The 25,856-nt window shown below is 45.3% G+C and overlaps 1 protein-coding gene across 4 annotated transcripts in view; it reads right to left on the reverse strand.

Annotated features, from left to right (window-relative positions):
* BACH2 (BTB domain and CNC homolog 2) overlaps window positions 1-25,856 on the reverse strand; it is a 230,485-nt gene that overhangs the window by 57,521 nt on the left and 147,108 nt on the right. For all 4 annotated transcript variants that reach the window (XM_068149520.1, XM_068149545.1, XM_068149529.1 and 1 more), the window contains one exon: window positions 2,579-2,833. In XM_068149520.1, coding sequence (XP_068005621.1) covers window positions 2,579-2,833 — 255 coding nt within the window. The remainder of the gene's footprint in view (window positions 1-2,578; window positions 2,834-25,856) is intronic.

Below are 25,856 nucleotides of genomic sequence, written 5' to 3' on the forward strand. Positions count from 1 at the left end.
CATAGAATGGTTTGGGTTGAAAGGGATAGTAAAGATCATCTAGTTCCAAACCTACCACCATGGGCAGGGACACTTTCCACTAGATCAGGTTGCTCATCCAACCTGACCTTGAACATCTCCAGGGAGGGGGGCATCCACAACCTGTTCCAGTGCCCCACAGTCCTCACTGTAAAGAATTGCTTCCTAATCTTTAGTCTAGATCTATGATTTGTAAGGCAATTCTTCAACTGACCAGCTTGCACATAGCTATTCAACTAAAGCAGCCACCGAGCAAATGAGCTTCAATGCAGTTAACAGCAGTTATTTTGCACATGGAAAAATATTTTCACAAGCAGCACTGGTAACTACAGGTATCTTTTTTAATAGGCTGAGAGTGCTTATCCAGGATGAGAAAGTTAAAAGTCCTGGTGCTCTGCAACTAACAGAAGCACGTGGCAAAATAATAGTGATCTTAGGTGAAGCATGACAATTGCAGAGTACTGGGAAAAAAAACATTAAGAACTAGATTCACTGCTTCTGCAAATCCAGGGACTTCACTGGAGCTGTAAGCGCAGCCAGTGCAACCCTAAGTCACAAAGACATTTTGCTCTTTCATTGAGATGTTCTATAATGTAAAACACCAACACTTGATATAGCTAGAAGAGGATTCACTTAAATAGAAATCATCTCTGGTTGGATCAGAGGAATGTTTTTTTACATAGTATCTCATATAAAACACATAGAAAGACAAACCTCCGTGTTGTAAATCTTCAGTGTCATATGAACATAGAACTGGGTCACCAAGTACAGACCCATCATCATCTCTTCACCACCTTGTGCCTCCCACTGGCCTGTGTCTCAGCACCTCACAACTGCTGTGATCAGAAACTTGCTAATTTCCAATCTACTTTTACTAAAGAGAGCTGAAACCAAACAGTGCTTGTGCCAACGGTGTCTGTCAGTATTAAAGAGGAACTCCTCCTCTCAGCCACTTTATCTCCTCTGCCTACACAGAGCAGCAGCACATCACAACTGTCATGCTAGCAGTATGAACCTCCCAGTGTCTTGTTTTCTCCTCCTTTAGGCCAGGTTCCTTTTGCATGAACATTTCAGTCACTCTTGGGTATGCTTATTTGAATTCCAGTTACTCTAAGAGGACCTGAATCATGCATGGAGGTCTCACCAAGGCTTTGTAGAAAGGCGCTGATACTCTCCTACCTCTTCATACGTATGCACCCCTGGGCATGTTTTGTCACCTGTCTGGCATTTCTTTGCAGTGTGAAAGGTATGTGACACTGATTGAGACTTGATTTTTCCACTGGAAATTATTAGTGGACACTGCCGAATCACAGTGCACATCCGAGCGCATCGACTGCTACATCTCTAAACTCTTGTGTGAAACGCCTGGGTTGCAATTTCCTCAAGAGTAACATTCAGAGTCAAGACTCATGAAGTCACACAGGTGACCTATTTCTTCTAATGCTCTCCATCTTGTGCCATGACAACACTAAAGACTCTGGAGAGCTATATCAGAGGGGGGAAAAAATGGTGTGTGACGCTTTGGGGCCTGTCATAATTTAAAAACACACCCTGCTTCTCCAGAGCTGTTAAATGATGGTGAAAAACTCTCTGTATGCTGGAGTATCTTCCCAAGTGAGTGACTCCCATCCTGTGTCCTGGCTACATGACCACTCTCGTGCCACCAGTCCCAGCTGGCAACTCCAGGCAGGCAGTGTTGAAGCTGCAGGTGATGGCAGCCCTGGGCAGCAGGCTCAGGTCTCGCCTCTGTGGCAGCAAAGCCACGGGCATGCACTACAGTAGCTGCGCTGTCACGGCTGTACGGCTGTGAGGAAATTACAGTGGGGGTGGAAGCCAGCCAGTGAGATTTTGTGGTAAAATAAAGTAAACTTTCCAGTGAGGTATGTATTTCCTACGTCCCTTGGCTTCCTGCTGTGGGAGCCATGTCACATGAGAAAAACCTTGCTTTTTGACAGAGTGTGCTCATGGCTGCTCAGTGGAAAACACCTGGACTGAAGCAGTTAAATCCCAAACTCTTTGTGAGGGGAGGTGAGAGGAAGCAAGGCTGAATGAGGTGTGGGAGAAGGGAAAGAGGAGGACAAGGATATGAACTGCCAGATAGGGGTGGATGCCAATGAGACTCCCAACAACATGACAGCTCAAATGATTTTTCAACAATAACCTGCCATCTAGTAGCCACATCAGTCCTTTCAAATTTCCTGTTGAGAAGAACAGGAGAATATCAGAGTCCTGATAAGGCCCTGAACAAAGCTACGGTAATTAAGTGTTTAGGTATGCCCCTCAGCAGCAGTGACAAAGGCCAGCTGAAGCACCTTGAAGCTTTGTCACCGTAACCATGATGAATTACGACTGGTGAAGAAGTATGCTGTGAACACATCCATCCTTCAGCAATTCACAACCCACCCAAACTCAATAACCATATGGAGAGCTGTGACAGGGCAGACACCAACACCTGTGTCACTCTTCCCTTTCTCCACCTTAGTGGCCTGTGGAAGTCCTTCTCACCGCCCCGGATGAAAGGGGCTTGTGCCTATGTCGCGAGCACGGTAACATACTGTACCTCTTCCGGTAGGCTGACCACCAGGTCATTTTCCGTCTGCCCTACCAAGGCCTGCAAGAAGTACTCGCTGCAGGCAGCCAGCACAGCCCGGTGGGCGCGGAACTCCTTCCCCTCCACGATCAGTGTCACGTCACAGAGAATGTCCTGCTTCCGCTGGTCATTTAAGCAGAGGAGAATATTGGTACAGTGCACCGTTGACTCATACACATACATGGGGGAGTCAGTCTTCTCATCCACAGACATGCCGTTCACACCCTGCAGGGAAAAAGGGAGGAAGACAACACGAGGTGGTGAGGAGCAATACAGCCATGGGGCAAAGACGGTGCAGTAGGATGCTGCCCTATTTCATGGGATCATAGGATGTCAGGGGTTGGAAGATACCTTTGAAAATTAAGTCCAACTCTCTGGCCAGAGCAGGACCAGAGAATCTAGCACAGGTCACATGGGAACACAACCAGATGGGTCTTGACAGTCTCCGCAGAAGGAGACTCCACAACCTCTCTGGGCAGCCTGTTGCAGTACTCCTTCACCCTCACAGTGAAGTAGTTCCTCCTCATGTTGAGGTGGAACCTGCTGTGCTGTAGTTTATATCCTTTACCCCTTGTCCTATCACAGGGTGCAATGGAGAAGAGCCTGTCCCCTCCCTCTTGACACCCAGCCCTAAGATATTTATAAACATTTATTAAATCCCCTCTCAGTCTTTTCTCCAGACTATAAAGCCCCAGGGCTCTCAGCCTTTCCTCACAGGGCATAAGCTCCAGTTCCTTAGTCATCCTGGTAGCTCTCTGTTGGACTCTCTCAAGTAGGTCCTTGTCCTTCCTGAACTGGGGAACCCAGAACTGGATGCAATATTCCAGGTGAGGTCTCACCAGGGTAGAGTAGAGCAGGAGGAGAACCTCCCTGGATCTGCTGGACACATTCCTCTTAATACACCTCAGGATCCCATTGGCCTTCTTGGCCACAAGGGCATATTGCTGACCCATGGACAACTTGTCCACCAGGACTCCCAGGTCCTTATCCACAGGGCTGCTCTCTGGATATGCTGGCACCAGGGCAAAGCAGCCCAATAATTCTTAAATCTGACTAAGTTGCTTGGGAAAGATAGGAAGGGTGTTAATTGCCATCAGCTTTCACTTTGCAACTTTTCAATTGCCTATTCCCTCCCTCCAGCTTCTCCCCTCATAACCAAACCAGGGTTTAGATGGTCTGCAAAGTACTTTTGTTCAACCACCTAGTATGCATCTTTGATTTAGTAGAAGCAGTAACATGGGGACGCAGCAAATTACAGAAGATTTTAGCAAAAATAGCATCCCTATAACAAGAGGGATGTGGAGGTGCTGGAACGTGTCCAGAGAAGGGCCACGAGGATGATCAGAGGGCTGGAGCACCTCTCCTATGAGGACAGACTGAAGGAGTTGGGGCTGTACAGTCTGCAGAAGAGAAGGCTCCGAGGTGACCTAATTGTGGCCTTCCAGTATCTGAAGGGGGCCTACAGGAAGGCAGGGGAAGGACTTCTCAGGATCTCAGGTAGTGATAGGACTAGGGGGAATGGAATGAAGCTGGAGGTGGGGAGATTCAGGCTGGATGTGAGGAGGAGGTTCTTCACCATGAGAGTGGTGAAACCCTGGAATGGGTTGTCCAGGGAGGTGGTCGAGGCCCCGTCCCTGGGGGTGTTTAAGAGCAGGCTGGATGAGGCTCTGTCCAGCCTGATCTAGTGTGGGGTGTCCCTGCCCATGGCAGGGGGGTTGGAACTAGATGATCCTTGTGGTCCCTTCCAACCCTGAATGAAACTATGAAACTATGAAACTATGAAAAGGCAAGATTGGTGGGTCCTTGGATAATTAAAAACCAAAAAGGCATTGAATTGGCTTCTGTTATTTTCAGATTACGGAAAAAAGTCCTCAAAATCTCTCAGCCTATTCTCCACTGGCAGGTGCTGCATGTTTACACAGAAGACCTCATCTCAAGGTACTGTGGTACCTGACAAAGACAAGCCACTAACTACTACTTGAGTACTGTGTTCAGCCCTTTGTGCCACAATATAAGAAAGATGTTGAGGTCCTGGAGTGTGTTCAGAGAAGAGCAACAAGCCTGGTGAGGGGTTTGGGAGGGCATATTGTATGAGGAGCAGCTGAGGGAGCTGGGGTTGTTTAATCTGAAGAAGGCCAAGAGAAAATCTTATAGCTCTCTACAACTACTTTGAGGCCAGTGTTGGATTATTCTCCTGTGGCCGGTTGACGTTGCCCCCTTAAGAAAGGGAATATGGTGGACGGAAGTTGGTAAACGGAAGGAATAGTCTAAACTAATTTCATTGGATGAGTGGGAGGAAGCACTTCTGAGCTGGGACTATACTGGACATTTCCAGCACTTCTCAGTCAGTCTTGCTTCCGCCTCTTCTTCAGGCAACAGCTTTCTGTCCTGGGCTTTCTGCCAAGGCTTCGGCCTTGAGGCCGATAAGATACCAGGCCTGTATATTAACTCCTTTCCAATTAACACAAAACTGCTTTTAACTTCTTTCTTTCGCTCTCTCTCTCTTCTATCCCATTCTGGGGAAAGGGGGGGAGAGAGGGGAGAGCGGAGGTGGGGGACCCCTCTCTGCCGAGAGGGATTACTCTCATTTCTGTGTTACTCTGTTGTATATCTTTGTATATATTGTAGATATTGTAAATTTGTAAATAATCCCCTGCAAACCCTACATCGCTTTGTAAATATAGCTCCACTGCTTTGCTAATTCAGCTTGCGAGTTTTTTTTTCCTTTCCCTTCAATTTTTTTTTCCCTTTTACTTTACAAGGGGGAAGGGAGGAGGCTTCTCAGCCTTACCCCTTCCACCCACCACACATATTTTTTATTGGCGTACCCAACGTGCGGCAGATAATTAGTTTAATTTATTATTTGATTGATTTAGTGTTTTCCAGCTGAATTAGCAAGCATGAAGGTATTGTGGTTTGTGGAGCGATTATTCTTTTCAATTTTTGGGGCTCTGGTTTACAGGTATTGTTTGGGTTTGATTTTGGATTACCTGGGTAAATATTTGGTGCGGACAATTTATATGTGGGTTATGTATAAAGTTAAATTATGGTATGGAAAATGTATTAATATCTTATGGCCAGTGAGATACAGGAATGTTACCTCCACCACTCTCCCAATTGAGATAAAGGGTTTTAAGATTCCGCCTGAGGAGACGGTAACTTTAGGTGATGCCTGGGATCCAAAAGTGATTTATGTGATGTGTATAATTCTGCTGCTGGTGATAACTAATGTGTTTTCTCTGTATTCCTTGTGGCGAGAGAAAAAGGTGTCCAGGGCGTGTTTTGTTATTAAAACTAGATCAAAAAGAAAACGCCGTGGCTCTCGATCAGTCCCAGAGTCATCTAGTGACGAGGACTGTGGAGAACCCGTGTCAGTCAAAAAGAAGGCTAAAAAGTTAATTGGTAAAGCAGCTCTAAATGACTTTTCTGCTGATTCTAGCAAGCAGCCAAGGGCATCGGCTGGTATCAACATGGCACCTACTCCTTCTCCCACTCCTTCTCCTTCTTCTTCTCCGTCGGCCATTAATGGAGCAACGTCACTTCCACCCACTCCCTCAGTGGGACCGGAAGTCACTGCCCCAGCAGCTGATTTATCTCAGGACCTGTCAGCTTCCATTAAGGTGGCTGTAAATTCAAACACAGCTCCAGTTAAGGTGGCTCCTTTAAAGACTAGAGCTGCAAAGGCCCAAGATGGAGAAGAAGAGGTGGAGACTGATCCTGGTGAGGGGCCCTCTACTGTAAAAGATCCTGCTCAGGAGGAAGAGAAGGTTTGTTTTAAAGATCTAGCTAACCTAGTGAGATCAAAGCAGGATAGAGATGAAGCTAGGAAAGCAGCTGGCAAAGGTGGTTCTCAGCTTAAAGAGATCCTTAGGAGAATGACAGCAGGATTTTATGGGCAAAGAATTCAGGGAGATGAAGATGAAGATGATATTACGGACTGTTCGTCACCACGGGAAGAATTGCGAAATGTCCGTAAAGATTTCACCAGGGCAGATAAGGAGCCAGTTCTAGCTTGGCTTAGTAGGTGTTATGATACAGGTGCTTCAGCTCTAACAGTTGGAGACAAGTCAGCAGCTCAGTTAGGAACTCTCTCAAGGGACAATGGAATAGATAGACATCTAGGCGAAACTCTCGGTAAGGTTAATCTGTGGATACGCCTTTTAATAGCGGTTGCCCTGAGATACCCTTCCCGAGATGATCTTCCCTGGAATCCTAAACCCTGGACTACCATAGACGAGGGAATTAAGCGCTTGAGAGAATTTGCTGTTAGAGAGCTACTCTATGGTGAACATGAAACTCTGAATCCTGATGACATTCCTGTGGGTATTGGTCTTGCTAAAAAGATCATCAAACTTGCTCCTTCCAATTATGCAAACATTCTGGCAAGCAGAATTGTGTCAAGAAGTTATGGTGGAACTTCTCCTACGGTTGGCCAATTCAGTGATCAAATGAGACAATTGGAGGATAGCATGACACGTGGTTCTTTGGTGTCGGCCATTAAAACTATGTCTGGTGATATTCAGAATTGCATAAGAGAGTTAAAAGATTCCATATACCAATTGGCACAGAAGGATAATTTCAATTCTTCCTCCAGGTGGGTACAAGTCTCATCTGTGAGGAATACACGTCCTCCAAGGAGGTCATTCCAAAACAGGACATTCCAAAACAGGTCGTTCCAAAACAGACCACCAAGGCAATCACGTAGAACTATTTGGATAACTCTGCGTGATCAGTTTGGTGAGAACATGAACCGCTGGGATGGCCAACCAACTTCTAATCTTTTCAGGAGACTGAGGGAATTGCAAAGTGGCAGAACCCGAGGTAGCAATACCAGAAGGGTAGCTGTTACTTCCACAGTTCCCCAGAACGACTCTTATGGCTCCAACAGTGGCTCCAGTTATAATACGCAAAGTTATAACCCTGCACAATATGTGCAATGCACATGTGCACATGTTCCCCATAACTAGGGGTGCCCTGCCTCCCGCCAGGGGGAGGAGAGGGATAACAGAGATAACAGAATCTATTGGGATGTGTACATCCAGTGGCCTGGCACTTCACAATTTCAGAAGTACAGGGCCTTGGTTGACACAGGAGCTCAGTGCACCATAATACCATCAAATTATCAGGGATCAGAGTCTATAACTATTCTGGGAGTCACTGGTGGATCTCAAGAGTTAAGTAAGGTAGAGGTTAATATAAGTCTAACTGGTAAACAATGGAGGAAGCATACAGTTGTGACCGGACCTGACGCACCTTGTATTTTGGGAATTGATTTTCTGAGAGAAGGGCGTTTCAAGGACCCTAGAGGTTACAAATGGGCTTTTGGAGTAGCTTCAATAGAAATTGATGGACAAAAATTGAAGCTATCTGCCAGACCTGAACTTTCTGATGAATCTGCAGTTGTGGGACAACATAAGATACAGGACATTAAATTGCCGGTTGCTTCTCAGACTGTGCATCACAGACAATACAGAACCAACCGTGACTCTTTGTTGCCCATTCAGAATCTGATTCGTCAGTTGGAAAGTCAGAAAGTCGTCAGCAAAACTCATTCACCTTTCAACAGTCCAGTGTGGCCTGTGCGGAAGCAGAATGGAGACTGGCGTCTGACGGTAGACTACCGAGCCCTAAATGAAGTAACACCACCTATGAGTGCAGCAGTACCAGACATGATGGAGCTACAGTATGAGCTGGAATCCAAAGAGGCCAAATGGTATGCTACCATAGACATTGCTAATGCATTTTTCTCTATTCCCATAGCAGAGGAATGCAGGCCTCAGTTTGCTTTCACCTGGAGAGGAATCCAGTACACTTTCAACAGATTGCCAATGGGCTGGATCCACAGCTCAAGCATCTGTCATGCAGTGATCCACGATGCTCTGGAGAAAGGCGGTGCTCCAGAACACATCCAGTTCATCGATGACATCATTGTCTGGGGTAAAACTGCTGAGGAAGTCTTCAAGAAAGGTAACAAAATCATTGACATTCTTCTGAATGCAGGTTTTGCCATCAAGCGAGACAAGGTGAAAGGACCTACCACAGAAATTCAGTTTCTGGGAGTGAAGTGGCAGGATGGACGCCGACACATTCCAGTGGATGTGGTAAATAGAGTCTCTACCATGGCAAGTCCCACAAACAAGCAAGAGACCCTACGTTTCTTGGGGATAGTGGGATTTTGGAGACTGCACATTCCTGGATACAGTCAGATTGTGAAACCTCTGTATGATGTGACTCGAAAGAGAAACCATTTCCACTGGGGACCTGAACAACAAGCAGCCTTTGACCAGATAAAACAAGAGGTAATTCAAGCAATGGGTCTGGGACCTGTCCGAGATGGTCCAGACATTAAGAACATTTTGTACACGGCTGCAAGTGACAATGGTCCAACCTGGTGCTTGTGGCAAAAAGCTCCAGGTGAGACACGTGGACGACCTCTTGGTTTCTGGAGTCGAGGTTACAGAGGTTCAGAGGCTAATTACACTCCAACAGAGAAAGAAATTTTAGCTGCCTATGAAGGAGTAAAAGCATCTTCTGAAGTGATTGGAACTGAATCACAACTTCTTCTAGCTCCCAGATTACCAGTCTTGAATTGGATGTTCAAAGGCAAAGGATCCACACCACATCATGCCACAGACTCAACCTGGTCTAAGTGGATGGCTCTGATAACACAGAGAGCTCGAATGGGAAATCTTGAAAGACCTGGTCTAGTGGAGGTGATCTCAAGTTGGCCTGAAGGCATCAACTGTGCTAAACCTCCAGAGGAGAAAGTAACTCGTGCTGAGGAAGCTCCTCCTTACAATGACCTTTCTGATGATGAAAAGAAATATGCTTTGTTCACAGACGGTTCCTGTCGTCTTGTTGGGAACAAGCGAAGGTGGAAGTCTGCAGTGTGGAGTCCAACACGCCGAGTTGCAGAGGCGAAAGATGGAGAAGGAGAATCCAGTCAGTTCGCAGAGGTAAAAGCTGTCCAGCTAGCTCTCGACGTAGCTGAACGTGAGAGATGGCCAAAGCTTTATCTCTACACCGACTCATGGATGGTAGCCAATGCTCTATGGGGTTGGCTAAAGAACTGGAAAAAGAGTGGTTGGCAGAGAAAAGGAAAACCCATTTGGGCAGCCAACCTATGGCAGGACATTGCTGATCGAATCGAGAGAATTCCAGTGAAAGTGAGACACATCGATGCTCACATTCCTAAGAGCAAAGCTACTGAGGAACAGCAACACAACCATCAGGCCGATCTGGCTGCAAGAGTTTCTCAAGTAGACATGGACTCTAATCTTGATCTCGACTGGAAACACCGAGGTGTTAGAAAAAAGTCCTCAAAATCTCTCAGCCTATTCTCCACTGGCAGGTGCTGCATGTTTACACAGAAGACCTCATCTCAAGGTACTGTGGTACCTGACAAAGACAAGCCACTAACTACTACTTGAGTACTGTGTTCAGCCCTTTGTGCCACAATATAAGAAAGATGTTGAGGTCCTGGAGTGTGTTCAGAGAAGAGCAACAAGCCTGGTGAGGGGTTTGGGAGGGCATATTGTATGAGGAGCAGCTGAGGGAGCTGGGGTTGTTTAATCTGAAGAAGGCCAAGAGAAAATCTTATAGCTCTCTACAACTACTTTGAGGCCAGTGTTGGATTATTCTCCCAAGTAACTTGTGACAGGTAAGAGGTAGTGGGCTTAAGTGGTGTCATGGGAAGGTTTAGACTGGATATTAGGAAAAATTTATTTACTGAAAGAGTGGTGAGGCATTGGAACAGGCTGCTGAGGGAAGTGGTGGAGTTGATGGGCTTTCTACCACCTCCCTGGGCAATCTGTTCCAGTTTCCCACCATCCTCATGGTGAAGAACTTCCTACCATCCAGTCTGAATCTACCCACTTCTAGTTTTGCTCCATTCCCCCTAGTCCTATCACTACCTGACATCCTAAAAAGCCCCTCAGCAGCTTTCTTGTAGGCCCTCTTAAGATACTGGAAGGCCACAATTAGGTCTCCTTGGAACCTTCTCTTCTCCAGTCTGAACAAGCCCAAATCTCTCAGTCTGTGGCCATAGGAGAGGTGCTCCAACCCTCTGATTGTCTTCGTGGCCCTTCTCTGGACATGTTCCAGCACATCCATATCTTTGTTATAACATGGGCTCCAGAACTGGATGCAGTACTCCTGGTGGGGTCTCATCAGAGGGGAGTAGAGGAGGAGAATCACCTCCCTCGACATGCTGGACCCACTTCTCTTGATGGAGCCCAGGATCTGGTTGGCTTTCTGGGCTGCAAGTGCACACTGACAGTTTATACTGAGCTTCTTATCCATTGGCATCCCCAAGCCCCTTTCTTCAGGGCTGTTCTCAAGACAGTCACTGTCCAACCTTTATCAGTACATGGGATTGCCCTGACTGAGATGCAGGACTTGGTCATCTTAAAGGTCTTTTCATCTGCCAGTGAAAGGGAAGTTATACAAATACACAAACTTCCAAGTATTTTAAGGAATTATTTTTTCCTGATTGCAAAGGGAAGAGTCAGAGGTACACAGGGCTAAGTGCAACAGACAGCAGTATTTTAGTATAGAATAGAATAGAATTAACCAGGTTGGAAGAGACCTTCGAGATCACCGAGTCCAACCCATCATCCAACACCACCTAATCAACTAAACCATGGCACCAAGCACCCCATCCAGTCTCTTCTTAAACACTTCCAGTATACTACCTACACTGTATATATGTGACCACTGTAGCAAGCAAAAGTAAAGTTCCTTCTCTGAAACTCTTTAATATGGATCTTATTGATCTCCATACAGGTAGGGGAGGGAGACACTTCGGGGTTTTTATAGTATCAGTTGGATTTCTTAACCAGAAAAAAATTACTGTGTTTTTTTTTTCCTTCTCACTAATTGAGACTAATGAAAAGAATTGACAGCCATCACTTTGTTAGCACTCTTAAGATAAAAGGGAAAATGATACTTAGCTCATCCCACTCACAGCTTTCTGGGTAACTGAACTCTGATGCTAACGATAGCATGACAGTGATGTTCTAAGTGGTCACTCTTGCATGCTGTGAAACGCTAGAGTTTACAGGAACAGCCTAGTGGGAAAACCTCAGAGCTGCAAATGACAATGCAAAGGGAAAGCATTAATTATTTTTTTCTCTTTTCTTTTCCAGACATGCCTGTAATGTCTCAGATGATGAAAAATTGTACAAGAAACCTGAGACCTGGCAGGTAATGAATAGAACATCAATTATATTTTCAGTGCCTTACCAAAAAAAAAAAGGCCCTAACCCCACTTTTTTACAGTAATAGTGCAATTTGTGTGAATCAAACCCTGAATTACTTAGTTACTAATTAGTAATTTCCCACTTTTTAACTACAGTTCTCATAAAATGGATTTTTTTAAAACAAAACTGTTGCATGCCCTGTGAACTGCTGAAAACACCACGCTGCGTTTCCTTGCCATCAAGCAAGCTTGCCTCCAATGCTAGGAAACCTGAGCAATGCAGTATTGAGGTGCTGGGGCTGTAAATTGCACCATCCACTCCAATGAATCCCTACCTATGCTCCCACGAAGGCTCTCCAACAGAATCACAGATCCACCAAGGTTGGAAGAAACCTCAGAGATCACCAAGTCCAACCTGTCACCACAGACCTCATGACTGTTTAGTCATGGCTTCAAGTGCTACGTCCAATCCCCCCTTGAACACCTACAGGGACAGTGACTCCACCACCTCCCTAGGCAGCACATTACAATGGCCAACAACTCTTTCTGTGAAAAACTTTCTCCTCATCTCGGGCCTAAACTTCCCCTGGAGCAGCCTGAGACTGTGTCCTCTTGTTCTGGTGCTGGTTGCCTGGGAGAAGAGACTAACCCCCACCTGGCTACAACCTCCTTTCACGTAGTTGTAGACAGCAATAAGGTCTCCCTGAGCCTCCTCTTCTCCAGGCTAAACAACCTACTGCCTATATTGCCATGCCTTTCCAAGGGTACTGCTACAACTCCAGAGGCTTCCCAAAAGAGGATCCACACCATGACCTTTTGTACAGTTGCTAAGAGCTGGTCTGGATGGTTTGGCTGGCGGCTGCAATCTCATCCCCACCACAGACTTCCCCTGGCTGCTCCAGGAAGCACCCTGAGCCCTGCATTGCGCACAGGGAAGCCAGGGCTGGGCTACAGCTCAGAAGCACCTATTTATCAGCTTTTAATGCTTCAGCACAAGTGATTTATTGTCTTCCCTCTTCCACCATCGGCCAGTGACCGAATGACCTCCAGGGAAGAGGTGTTTCCTTTCCAAGAGGGCTTTATCCTGCAGGACAGGAGCAAGACGGTGAAACCCTCTACTTTGAATTATATTGTTCCTTTTCATGGGGAAAGGGCTTAGAGTGCAAAGAGAAAAGATAGCTCTAGGGTTTTGGCATGTGGTAGCATGAAAATTAGCAGAATAATTTACTTTTTTCCCTTTCCTTTTAAGAGAAAAACAGGGGTTGTGTATTAAATCTGAGGCAAGCTGGTCTGGAAGTCTTTTATACAGTGTTAATTCAAACCACACAGTTTTTTACTGAATTCAGTATTATGCTGAGTTTGCACAACCTTCTTCATGGAAATCATTGCCACACACTTGCTATTTCTTCAAACTGAAGAGAGAAAGTCTTAGCAAGCCTAGCAAGCCTTTCTCTGGTTCAAAAGAACACGCTGTGCGTTTGTTTGCATATAGGTCACGATACAGCCAGAAAAAGCCTCTTTGAAACAAACGTTTCCAGAAACTGGCATGAACTGTTGTGGGCAAGGAAAGCACCACTGTAACCTCGGCAAGGAAAAAGCTTCTTGTAAGGCCCAGCGACTGCAGTGACCTGGAATGTTCATTACATGGTCCTTCCAGAGAGACAAGTAGGAGATCCACAGAGCCCTTCTGCATAGGCAGCATGGAAGAGGCATGTGAATAGAATAGAATAGAATAGAATAGAATAGAATAGAATAGAATAGAATAGAATAGAATAGAATAGAATAGAATAGACCAGGTTGGAAGAGACCTTCAAGATCATTGTGTCCAACCTATCATCCAACACTGCCCAACCAACTAAACCATGCAACCAAGCACCCCATCAAGTCTTCTCCTGAACACCTCCAGTGATGGTGGCTCCACCACCTCCCCAGGCAGGCCATTCCAATGGGCAATCACTCTGTCTGTGTAAAACTTCCTCCTAACCTCCAGCCTAAACCTCCCCTGGTGCAGCCTGAGACTGTGTCCTCTTGTTCTGGTACTGGTTGGCTAGGAGAGGAGAGCAACCTCTGCCTGTCTACAACCCCCCTTCAGGTAGTTGAAGACAGCAATAAGGTCACCCTTGAGTCTCCTCTTCTCCAGGCTAAGCAACCCTAGCTCCCTCAGTCTCTCCTCATAGGGCTTGTGTTCCAAGCCCCTCACCAACTTTTTGCCCTTCTCTGGACATGCTCCAGCAAGTCAACCTCCTTCCTAAACTGAGGGGCCCAGAACTGGACACAGGACTCGAGGTGTGGCCTAACCAGTGCAGTATACAGGGGCAGAATGACCTCCCTGCTCCTGCTGGCCACACTGTTCCTGATGCAGGCCAGGATGCCATTGGCCCTCTTGGCTGCCTGGGCACACTGCAGGCTCATGTTCAGCCTACCATCAACCAGCACCTCCAGGTCCCTCTCTGCCTGGCTGCTCTCCAGCCACTCTGACCCCAGCCTGTAGCACTGCATGGGGTTGTTGTGGCCAATGTGCAGAACCTGGCACTTGGGTGTGTTCAATCTCATGCTGTTGGATTCTGCCCATCTGTCCAGCCTGTGAAACCTCAGGTGACCAAAAAAAGGCGTACATGAAACATCTGAATCACTTTGGTTTGCAGCATATTGTCTGTACTGGCTGGCACTCACCCAAAACTCTCCAGGAACTCATAAATGCACTGCCTGAGCTGCTACTAAAAATACATTACCTATCACACAAAATCCAGCTCCTACCTCACAAAACTAGAAGGCAGTGTCTGTTTTTAAAGGGAAACATTAAGGGAGAGAAAACCTTATCATGACAGACCAGAAAGTCCTGCATCAGAACTGAGTTAATTACGTGAAAATGTAAATCTCCATCGTGGCAGAGCTACAGAGCACTTAACCAGGCAAATTATCTTTCTGACAAAGCGGCGCTGGCTTCTACAAGGGGAAGTCATGTCTCTGATGGGCTCTATTAGAATTCCTGAGGTGTGTCAAATTAGCCAGTGAGGAACACTGGTACTCATAATTAGTGTTGACTTTCAGAAATCCTTTGACAAAACCTTTACAAAAGGCTGACAGAGAATCTCACTTGTGAGAAGTTGCATCAGACTAGAAATCACTTAGGCTAAAGTATATTCAGCAGAGAAGGAATGCAGGGGCAATTTGCAGCAGGTTAACAGTGAATTCCTCCAGAAACAGAACAGCAGCAGTACTGGCTCACATCTGCTTATGGTCATGCCCCATGCCTGAACTCCTCTGATCTCTGAAGCTGAAACAGGGTTGGGCACACTCAGTACTTGGATGTGTGACTACTCAGGTATAATCAGGGTCTTAACAGCATCCTGCCACTCCTACAGTGAGGTCACTTTGAAGATGGAGCCAGACAATGGGAATGATTTGAAACGAAAAAGGTTTAAGCTGGAAATATTGAGGAACAGGTTGCCTGGAGAGGTTGTGTCATCTCCACTCTTGGAGGTTTTCAAGCCCAGCCTGGACTGCTGAGCAACCTTCTATGATCTCAGAGCTGACCTGCTCTGAGCAGGAGTCTTGAGCTAGGAATCTTCTTAGTTTCCTTCCAACATGAATTATCTGGTGATCCTTCATTGATTAGTGACCTCAAAGACCACAGACCATGAGAGGGAGACTGAAATTGATAAAAGTAGTTCAAATGTCAAAGGCAATGGGGATTGTTGGTAATTTAAGAAAGACTTGTAAGAAAAAGAATTAGACATTAACAACGTGACACACTACACCCAAGACACTCCGTTATATACAAGTAGCAGATAGAGGAGAAAAATATAATCATAGAATAGAATAGAATAGAATAGAATAGAATAGACCAGACCAGGTTGGAAGAGACCATTGAGATCATTGAGTCCAACACACCATCCAACACTATCTAATCAACTAAACCATTTCACCAAGCACCCCATCAAGTCTCTTCCTAAACACCTCCAGTGATGGTGACTCAACCACCTCCTTGGGCAGCACATTCTAATGGCTAACAACTCTCTCTGTGAAGAACCTTCTCCTCACCTCGAACCTAAACTTCCCCTGGCACAGATTAAGACTGTGTCCCCTTATTCTGGTGCTGGTTGCCTGGGAAAAGAGACTAACCCCCCACCTGTCTACAACCACCCTTCAGGTAGTTGTAAAGAGCAATAAGGTCTCCCCTGAGCCTCCTCTTCTCCAGGTTAAGCAACTCAAGCTTCCTCAGCCTCTCCTTATAGGGCTTGTGCTCCAAACCCCTCACCAGCTTTGTTGCCCTTCTGTGGATATGTTCCAGCAAGCCAACATCTTTCCTAAACTGAGGGGCCCAGAACTGGACACAGTACTCAAGGCGTGGCCTAGAATGGTTGAGGTTGGAGTCCAGCCTCCCTGCTCAAGGCAGGGTAATCTAGAGAATTCTGCTTAGGACTGCGTGCAGTAGGGTTTTGAGTCTTTTCATCACCATTAGAGTAAAACAGGAACTCACTGATCTGGATTATCAGCTACAGCTTGGAGTCTCATGAACAAAACAGTCTGGAGAGAGATAGACTGTCATCATCTAGTGACAGAGCTTAGAGAAATAGAAGTATTTTAATGAGGTGGTACATTTTCCAGTTACTTATGGTGTAGTACAGTGCTGTGTAACGTCTGAATCGGATTAGTCATGTTGAAGAAATGAAGGGAAGAAAAGAAATCAAAGAACCACAGAATGGTAGGGGTTGGAAGTGACTTCTGAAGATGATCTAATCCAGTTCCACTGCTTGAGCAGGATCACGTAGAGTAAGGCACACAAGAACACATCAGGTGGATTTTGAATGTCTCCAGAGATGGAGACTTTGCAACCTCTCTGGGCAGCCTGTTCCAGTGCTATGTCACTCTCCAAGTGAAGAATTTTTTCCTCAGGAAATAATCTTCAAGAGAACAATGGAAGATTACTGGCAAGGAAAAAGCCTCCTCAACATGTATGACCAATTCAGTAAATACCACACAAATAATACAAAATAAAATGGTCAAAGCAGAACTGCTGTTGTTTCGAATGCTGCAAACAGAAGAGGACACCCAGGTAAAAGAAGCAAGACAAAGAGTTTGTGAAAAACAAGAGGTGTGATCCTGACCATAGAAGCAAAGTGAAATTGCACCCTGTACTCACAGGAAGATGCTTATTTTGTATTTCCTGAGAGATTTCACAGTAACTGCAATAGAACATATGTATAACTGACCACTGCTGCACATTACTGGACAAAGAACTCGCTGATTTGTCAAAGGATTAGTCACTCTCAATAAATATAACCAGGGCCACATTACTCAGGGTTCAAGTCTACATGGGATGAACATTCACATGCTCAGCACATTGGCCAACAGCGAATTGCCAGGGCAGAGAAACATGCCTGGATCATTTTTCTTGACTTACTAACCATTGTATCAGAAACAGTTATTTGGTGGTTGTCAACCATGGGTTGACTGAAATCTGTCACCTCCACACATGCCTCCTAGACCTCTTGCCCCCTCTGCTCCCAGCAACAGGAGAGACAGGGACACTGCCCTGCAATCCACTCTTGACTGGGCACTGAATTTGCATGAGATCAACCAGTACAAAACATCTGTCCAAACACTACATATGATGTGTATTACTGACACCAGGGGCTCCTACTCCCAGTGGCTCCAGTGAAGGAGTGAATTTAGGATATGTGAAGCCACCAGGTGCTAAGCTCAACTCATTGAAGGTATACAGACTGCAGCAGAAGCATCTTTACAGCCTCTCCACAGTAAAACACCAGCGAGGAAGTGGATGAGGGAATAAAAGGACCTAAAGGCATTGACTCATCCTATCAAATAAAAGCTGACTTGTATCCCAAAAGGTGTAAGCAGGACATCAGATCTACAGCAGCACACAGAGGGTTCCTCACATCTTCACAGTAACGGCTTGAAAAAGGTTTTTGGTATCTCCTCATTATGGCTGCAATGCTACATTTCAGTAGGGAAGCTGACAGATAATGCTCTATGATTTCTCATTTAGGAATCACAGCATCTGACCTGCTATAAAAGGAACAACAGGTTTTGCTTGGAAGCATAACGTGGAGCTCACATTATATCCTGCTATACAAGGTGACTATGGCATTCTCCTGACCTGAAGGGTGGTTGTAGCCAGGAGGGGGTTGGTCTCTTCTCCCAGGCAACCAGCACCAGAACAAGAGGACACAATCTCAATCTCTGCCAGGGGAAGTTTAGGCTCAAGGTGAGGAGAAAGTTATTCACAGAGAGATTTGTTAGCCATTGCAATGAGCTGCCCAGGGAAGTGGTGGAGTCACCATCCCTGGAGGTGTTCAGGAGGGGATTGGACATGGCACTTTGTGCCATGGTCTACTAGTCATGAAGTCTTGGGTGACAGGTTGGACTTGATGATCCTTGAGGTCTTTTCCAACCTTGTTGATTCTATGATTCTATGTTAGGATCAATACTGAACTGGGGTTAGTTTTAGTTCCAGTTCACATTCTTCCAATCAGCTCCACTAACAGTAAAAAAAAACAAAGACACTTAATAATTTGAGATGGTCAGTTTGAATGAATCTAAGACTCTTTGGTCAGAGGTAGCTAGAAAACAAGCACTGCAGGTTTGCATGTAAGCATCTGATAGTATTTCTGTTCAACAGGATGCAGAGAGTACAAAAAACCCCCACTCTTTTGTTCTGAGGTTTTCTATCAACATTTTTTTTCCCCCTTACCAATTTAGCAAAATGTACTAAGAAAAAAAATGGGAAGAATTATGGTAATAGAATGAAAAAGTTAGAGGAACTTGAAGTTCTGACAAATGGCAGCACAAGCATGTCAGACTTGAGTTTTTAGGGACAAACATGCACTGTTTTTAAGTGGCAAGTGGGAGGCAAACTATTTTCCAGGCTTCCTTCCCCATCCCCTGATATTTTTTTTTTTTCTATGAAGACTCACTCCGTGTAATCAACACTTTGGTTTTAAAGACCTTTATCAATAACTGACACTTCAGAGCTCCTGAAATGGCCATCCTTTTAATTGGTTATTACAATCTCTCAATTATAGCTATAACAACAAAGGATGTGATTATACTGTCACTGCTTTTCTTTAAAAAGAAACTATTGAAAGGCCTAATGATTAATTCACCATTTTTGAGAGCTCACTGTAATGACAGAAGACTATATACAAAGGTCTCTTCAGTGAGCCCATTATTCAATTAATACATGCTGAATACCAAGCAGTCACAGGCATATGAAATTCCCAAGAACTGTGTGAATTTTTAACCAATTAATTATCAATTACAACATCATAAAACACCAGCACAAAAATAGAAATAACGAAATTTAATTATACATTATTCTTCTTAGTTGCTGCAAATACTATACAAGACTGATTTTGATTAATAATTCATACAGCAATAAAGTATCAGGAAAGATAATTATACTGTGCCACAATTCTCACACTGATTTCTGTAATTACAGATTACAACAGTGTTAGCAATTTAAAAAGGTTAGGGAGCAGTAGTAATTTGCTATGTCATCCTCAGCAATATTAATGTCTTCTTCTCTGAGAACCCCAGATAATTGAAAATAGACTAGCGGGCTGCCAGGCTACACAGGCTTGACTCCTGCCAAACATACTGTGGGTGCCAGGGCCATTAGCAAGAATGTCTGCAGGAATGAGCTTTTCACATTGCTCAGGTAACTTCTGCTGTAAAGCAGAAGACACGAGTGGAAAAGGCATCGTAGAGCATTCTTGGCCAGGAGCTGTAGACATGCATTGCTCTGGATAGCAAATGGCCAGTGCTTCTGACCCTACCTTTCCAAAGCAAGACCTTCATTTGACCATGAGTGGGAAGGGAGATAACCAAGAGAAACTCAAGGAAGGATTTAACCATGTGCCCTCTAAAAAGCCATGCAACAGGGCCCTGCAGGCATTTGTTAACATCTCCTAAAGAGTTGCATGGCTCCAACACATCAAGTGTTCCCAGGCCAGGGAGTACCCTCTGAATTGCTAAACAGCTGCGTGCAGTTCAAGGGCTGCAAACTGGTCCGCAGCAAGACCCTGTGGGCATCAAGAACTGTCAATGCCTGGGCTGGATGAAGTGCTGGACCACAAGCCTTTTTTACTCTATGGCAAGCTTCACGTGCTTTCATTCCTTGGCTTAAACCAACAGGAGTTGAGACCCCCAGAATGTGGAATGCCTACTTCTGCACACCCCTGTTTTGCCACAGTACATAGGCTTTGAATTAGGAATTAAGTCCCATTGCAAAAGCCACTTACTGGCTTTGCTATGCTAGACCCTACTGCACAACTGGATAGACTCTAGGGAGAAAACAACCCTGAGACTCTAATCCTGCAGACCTGTAAAGAGAACTGCTGAATGTTAACTTTCATCTGTAGCATTTAGATTACTTACAATGACTTTGCTACTGGCAGACTGTACACACAAACAGAAATGAACTACAGCTTCATTTGGATCTTGGTGGGGTTTTTTGTTTGTGTTCTTTCTGGTTTTGTTTGTTTGTGTTTGTTGTGGGGTTTTTGGTAGGGTTTTTTTTTATGTTTTAATTAGTGTCAGGATGCCCACAGTCTCCATGATGAATATTTAGTTAAACCCCAGGTGTCTACTCTAAAGAAATTTAGCTTCAGGTTGTTTAGAGATTGGTACCACAGGGAGGCAGGGATTCCCAGTGGAGGTTGCTTTGAAGAGTCCAAATAATTTATGTTCCACATACAGACAAAACCTATTTTTTGACTTCAGAGGGCTGAGAGAGCAACCCAGCCGCACAAGGTAATCACAGCTCACAGTCTTTAGGGACTTTAGTTAACATGCAAATGTTTACACATGGCACACGCACTGACACATACATCCTATACAGGCCTACTAGGCAAAGGATAGGTGTGCATCTTTTTATGACTCAGGAAAAATTATATAATTATAGTACTAATCATCCTACACTCAGTAAGTCAGGCTCAGCTTAATGTGCATTTTCGACATCTTCAAACTGTATGTTATGATGCCTTCAGGATACAGGCACAGTACAGGGGGTGGAGGATGACATAGACCAAGTAGGAGAACAGAAAGAACCACCTTATTTCTCAGAATTCACTCAACTGACATATGTGAATATGGAAAGTGAGAAGCACAGAAACTCTTCCCCGATAAAATATCTTCTCGTGGCTTTCGCATTGCTCTTTACAGTAGCTGCCGATGGTGAAGGGGACTGGAACCAAGACTGCTACTCAAAATAGCTTATTCAAAGCAGAATGGGGAATGCCCGACACTGAAACAGTGCCAGGAAACCACCAAGCAAAACAAACAACATATTATGCTTTTCTGAAGTGGTCAATGGCTTCAGGACCTTGGGGAAAAGACAGAGCCTTCTGAATTATTCTTGGGTAAATTGAATTGTCAGATTAAAGAATCAGATAGCAAAAAATGAACTAGTGGCTTGTTTTCATCTTGCCTTCCAGCTTGCTGAGCTCTCTGAAAAGGTTTAAGGACTCCATGCAAAAGAAGGCTGGAAATTCTGGCAAGGGTCCACCAGATTAAGGTCCTCTCCTTCCTTTGCTTTGAATAAGTACTTGGGACTTTGGTTGAGGAGTGATAGAGTGATACAACTTACCTCCTTTTCCTAAACCTTTAAACAGAACCAAAGCCAGGCTGATATTGACCCAACACCACTAGCATTTGGAAGCTACAAAGTGCGAACAATGGCACTGTTCTGCTCCTTTTAGCAGCCTTTTAATGTGAAAGATATGCTGGCAAGTTACCTGAGTAAAAGCTGTTAATTTCCCTTATGCTTTAGTCTCAAGGAAGCCCAGCCTTTAAAAACTACAATAGAGTTCAGTGCTGAAGCTCTTTACTTGAAATTTTTTTTGGCTACTATCAAACAAGCATTGGTTTTGTTTTGTCTTTCAGGGGAAAACAGAAACATTCCCTCTCAATATTACATATCCTGGTTATTTTTTTTCTTAATTCTCAAGCTGAACTAATTGCTGCTTTTCCAGTCTGTCTGCAGAACTGATAGAAGTTCTGTTTGAATGGGAGGGTAAGGGCCAAAACCACTGCTAACACTTTCGACTACTCAACTTGTAGAGGTTGCAAAAACGACGCAAGCCCATCTTCTCCTGACACAACACATAGCTATTATGGAGAAAATCTGCTCTTCCCTACCCCTCCCCCCCTATTTTTTTAATTGTTTTTCTCTTACAATGCAAGCTCTTCATCTTTGAGGCAAGTTAGCAGGTGTGCAGAATATCCTTCATGTTTCCTTGGGACACAATCTGGCACGCCCTTTGGAACGTGTCTGGTGTGATTAATGTGTGACGAGCAGGAATGCATGCAGTAGGTCACTGGGTTAAATTTGGGACAGAATTTTGGAGGGTGTAACTTTGCACCTTCTGCTCTTGATAAAGAATACAGGTGTTGCCTTCTCCTTAGAGACTGGCTGCTGTGGGGTGTTTTCCACCACCAACTGGACACCAACAATCATGTTCTCCTTTGTCAATGTACATACTGAAAGAAAAATGTCTCTTTATGGGTTAAATCACATTTTTTTTTTACTAATCTAAAAATAAACAAATAAATAAATCAAGTCTAGTGACTACAGCATCAGGATCCACAGCTTTACAGGTCTGAACCTTGGAAAGCCTATCAGCACATTCAAAAAATACTTTTCATGGTAGGTTTGATCCTGCAAGGATCTAAGAATTGCCATTTGGCTGTCAGCAGGTTTAAGCAAGAGCTGTAAGCCTGCCTACCATCCGCAGAGTCTGGCACATATCTAGATTGTTATTTAAAGTCCCTTTATCCGTGGACTGGCCTTTATTCTGGAACTAAACTGCCCTTCCTGTTGTAGACAATAAATCATCACACGGAGAAAGGCACACGGAAAGCAATCACTTCTGCTGCCAACACCTAGCAGGCTACAGCTGAGGAGATGATGTGAGATAGAAATGGGAATTTTGACTAGGTGTAATTGCAACCTGAAGAGCTCAGAGAGAAAGAAAAGCTTTGATGCAATAGCATCCTGGTTCTGATGATACAGCCAGCTTACCATCCACACCTATCACAGTATCACCAAGGTTAGAAGAGACCTATAGTTTCCTAAAGGACTGCAAAGACACCAGAAGGCAAACCCAAGCTTTCCTTCTCCTCTAAGATCTAGAGGAGCTCATGAAAGCTTCTTTGCCATAGTAAAGAATAAGAAATTAAAGCTGCAAAAGCTGCTATAATAAGCCTGCAGCTTTTTGAATTATGTTTAGTTTCCTTGCTTCCCACATAACTACAAGGTAGTCAACACACTAAAGCACAAAAGCCATCAGATCAAATACAGGATTAACACAGAAACAGCAAAACTAAGCTACACTTCAAACAGGAGCTCTTGAAGGCACAGGAACAGGCTGTGCCCACATGCTGAAAGATGAGCCGGCGGGGAAGGCGACCAGCCTGGATGGGCAAGCATCTCTTGAAGGAATTGAGGGGAAAAAAAGAGCATGTATCACCTTTGGAAAGGGGGGAGGCAACTCATGATACCCTTAAGGATGTTGTTAGATCATGTAGGAGAAAAATTAGAGAGGCAAAAGCCCAGTTAGAACTTAAGCTGGCCACTTCTGTGAGAGACAATAAAAAGCATTTTTCTAAACATATTAATGCTAAAAAGAGGGGCAAGAAGAACCTCCACTCTATATTGGGCCTTGAGGAACTAAAGATGAGGAAAAGGCTGAGGTACTAAATACCTTCTTTGTCTCAATTTTCAACAGTAAGGCAGGAGGACTTCAGGGTAACTGGCCTCCTGGACTGGTAGATGGGGTCAGGGAGCAGTGTAGTATCCCTGAAATCCACGTGGAAGTAGTTCAGGACTTGCTGAGCCACTTGGATACTTGCAAGTCCATGGGACCAGATGGGATCCATCCTAGGGTGCTGAGAGAGCTGGCAGATGAGAGCTGCTCTCCATCATTTACCACCAGTCCTGGCTCACCAGAGAGGTCCCAGATGACTGGAAACTGGCCAGTGTGGAGCAGGTGTTGATTTGTTATGGAGTAGAAAGGGTCTACAGAGGGACCTTGATAGGCTGGAGAGATGGGCAGAGTCCAACAAGATGGCATTTAACAAGTCCAAGTGCCGGGTGCTGCACTTCGGCCACCCCATGCAGTGCTACAGGATGGGGACAGAGTGGCTGGAGAGTGGCCAGGCAGAAAGGGACCTGAGGGTACTGGTTGACAGCCGGCTGAACATAAGCCAGCAGTGTGCCCAGATGGCCAAGAAGGCCAATGGCATCCTGGCCTGCATCACAAAATAGTGTGGCCAGCAGGAGCAGGGAGGTCATTCTGCCTCTGTACTCAGCACTGGTTAGGCCACACCTTGAGTACTGTGTCCAGTACTGAGCTCCTCGATTTAAGAAGGATATTGAGACACTTGAACGTCTCCAGAGAAGGACAACGAGGCTGGGGAGAGGTCTTGAGCACAAGCCCTGTGAGGAGAGGCTGAGGGAGCTGGGGTTGTTTAGCCTGGAGAAGAGGAGGCTCAGGGGAGACCTCATTGCTCTCTACAACTACCTGAAAGGAGGTTGTAGACAGGTAGGGGTTGGTCTTTTCTCCCAGGCAACCAGCAACAGAACTAGGGGACACAGTCTCAATCTGCACCAGGGGAAGTTTAGGCTGGAGGTCAGGAGAAAGTTGTTCACAGAAAGAGTTGTTGGCCATTGGAATGTGCTGCCCAGGGAGGTGGTGGAGTCACTGTCCCTGGAGGTGTTCAAGGGGGGACTGGACGCAGCACTTGAAGCCATGGTTTAGTTAGTCATGAGGTGTTGGGTGATAGGTTGGACTTGATGATCTCTGAGGTCTTTTTCAACCTTATTGATTCTATGATTTTTATCCCAGGGAAACTTGGTGCTTTGATTTGAATTAGGGCACTCTGTCATGGGAGTTTAAATCTCAGGGCATTCCTTTTATGGTTCACAAGCCCAAAAGGCAGAAAGGACCTTCTAAATTTGGCCTTCTGAAGGCAGTATCAACAGTTGCCTTTATCACGCAGACTTGCAGTCCTGGCAGAGCAAAGAAAACCAGTGGTTTGTTTGACAAGCTCTCTCTTCAACTGTTACCGGAATTATCTATGCCTTTAGCCTCCACGTTCTCTCTTGACAGGTCCTGAAATAGCTGTTCCGCTCTTTTACCCTGGTCTGATGTCAAGCTAAACCAGCCTCCAGTTCCTCGGGACATCCCTTTTATCCTTCTGAAGTATCGGAAATATGGTTGGCAGCCCCCCAGTTTTCTGGAATTTCCCCTGTTTCCCAAGATTTATTATATATTAACAACCACTTAGCAGAGCTTTTCAGCTACCTCCTTTAAGATTCTTGGATGTAGAAGCTACTAGGATATGAAAAATGTTTAATTTCAACCACTGCTGCCTGTCTCAGGTCCTCCTCTGCTATAAGCAGCAAACTTCCCCTTCTTTCAACATCGCCGCACAGGATGGGTACATCCTCTTCCCACATTTGAAATCAAAAGACCCCACATTTAGGGAACATTTCTGCCTTTTCTGTTATGCTGTTTCTTTGACATTCGATTAATTAATGCTTCAACACAACTTCCATTCCTTCATTTAATTGGAATGGCTTTGAGGCAGTCCCAGACACAAATCCAGGCTGGGCAGTAACTGGCTGGAAAACAGCCCTGAGGAGAGAGACTTGGGGGGGCTGGTGGACAAAAAGCTCAACATGAGCTCTCAGTGTGCACTTGCAGCCCGCAAAGCCAATCAGATCCTGGGCTGCATCAGGAGAAGTGTGGCCAGCAGGTCAAGGGAGGTGATCCTCCCCCTCTACTCAGCTCTGCTGAGACCCCACCTGGAGTACTGCCTCCAGTTCTGGAGCCCCTATTACAAGAGGGATGTGGAGGTGCTGGAACGTGTCCAGAGAAGGGCCATGAGGATGATCAGAGGGCTGGAGCACCTCTCCTATGAGGACAGACTGAAGGAGTTGGGGCTGTTCAGTCTGGAGAAGAGAAGGCTCCAAGGTGACCTCATTGTGGCCTTCCAGTATCTGAAAGGGGCCTGCAGGAA

This window comes from Melanerpes formicivorus, unplaced genomic scaffold (assembly GCF_026170545.1).
Source record: "Melanerpes formicivorus ecotype bairdi unplaced genomic scaffold, bMelFor1.0.p_v2 SCAF_2, whole genome shotgun sequence".
Classification (NCBI taxonomy): domain Eukaryota; kingdom Metazoa; phylum Chordata; class Aves; order Piciformes; family Picidae; genus Melanerpes; species Melanerpes formicivorus.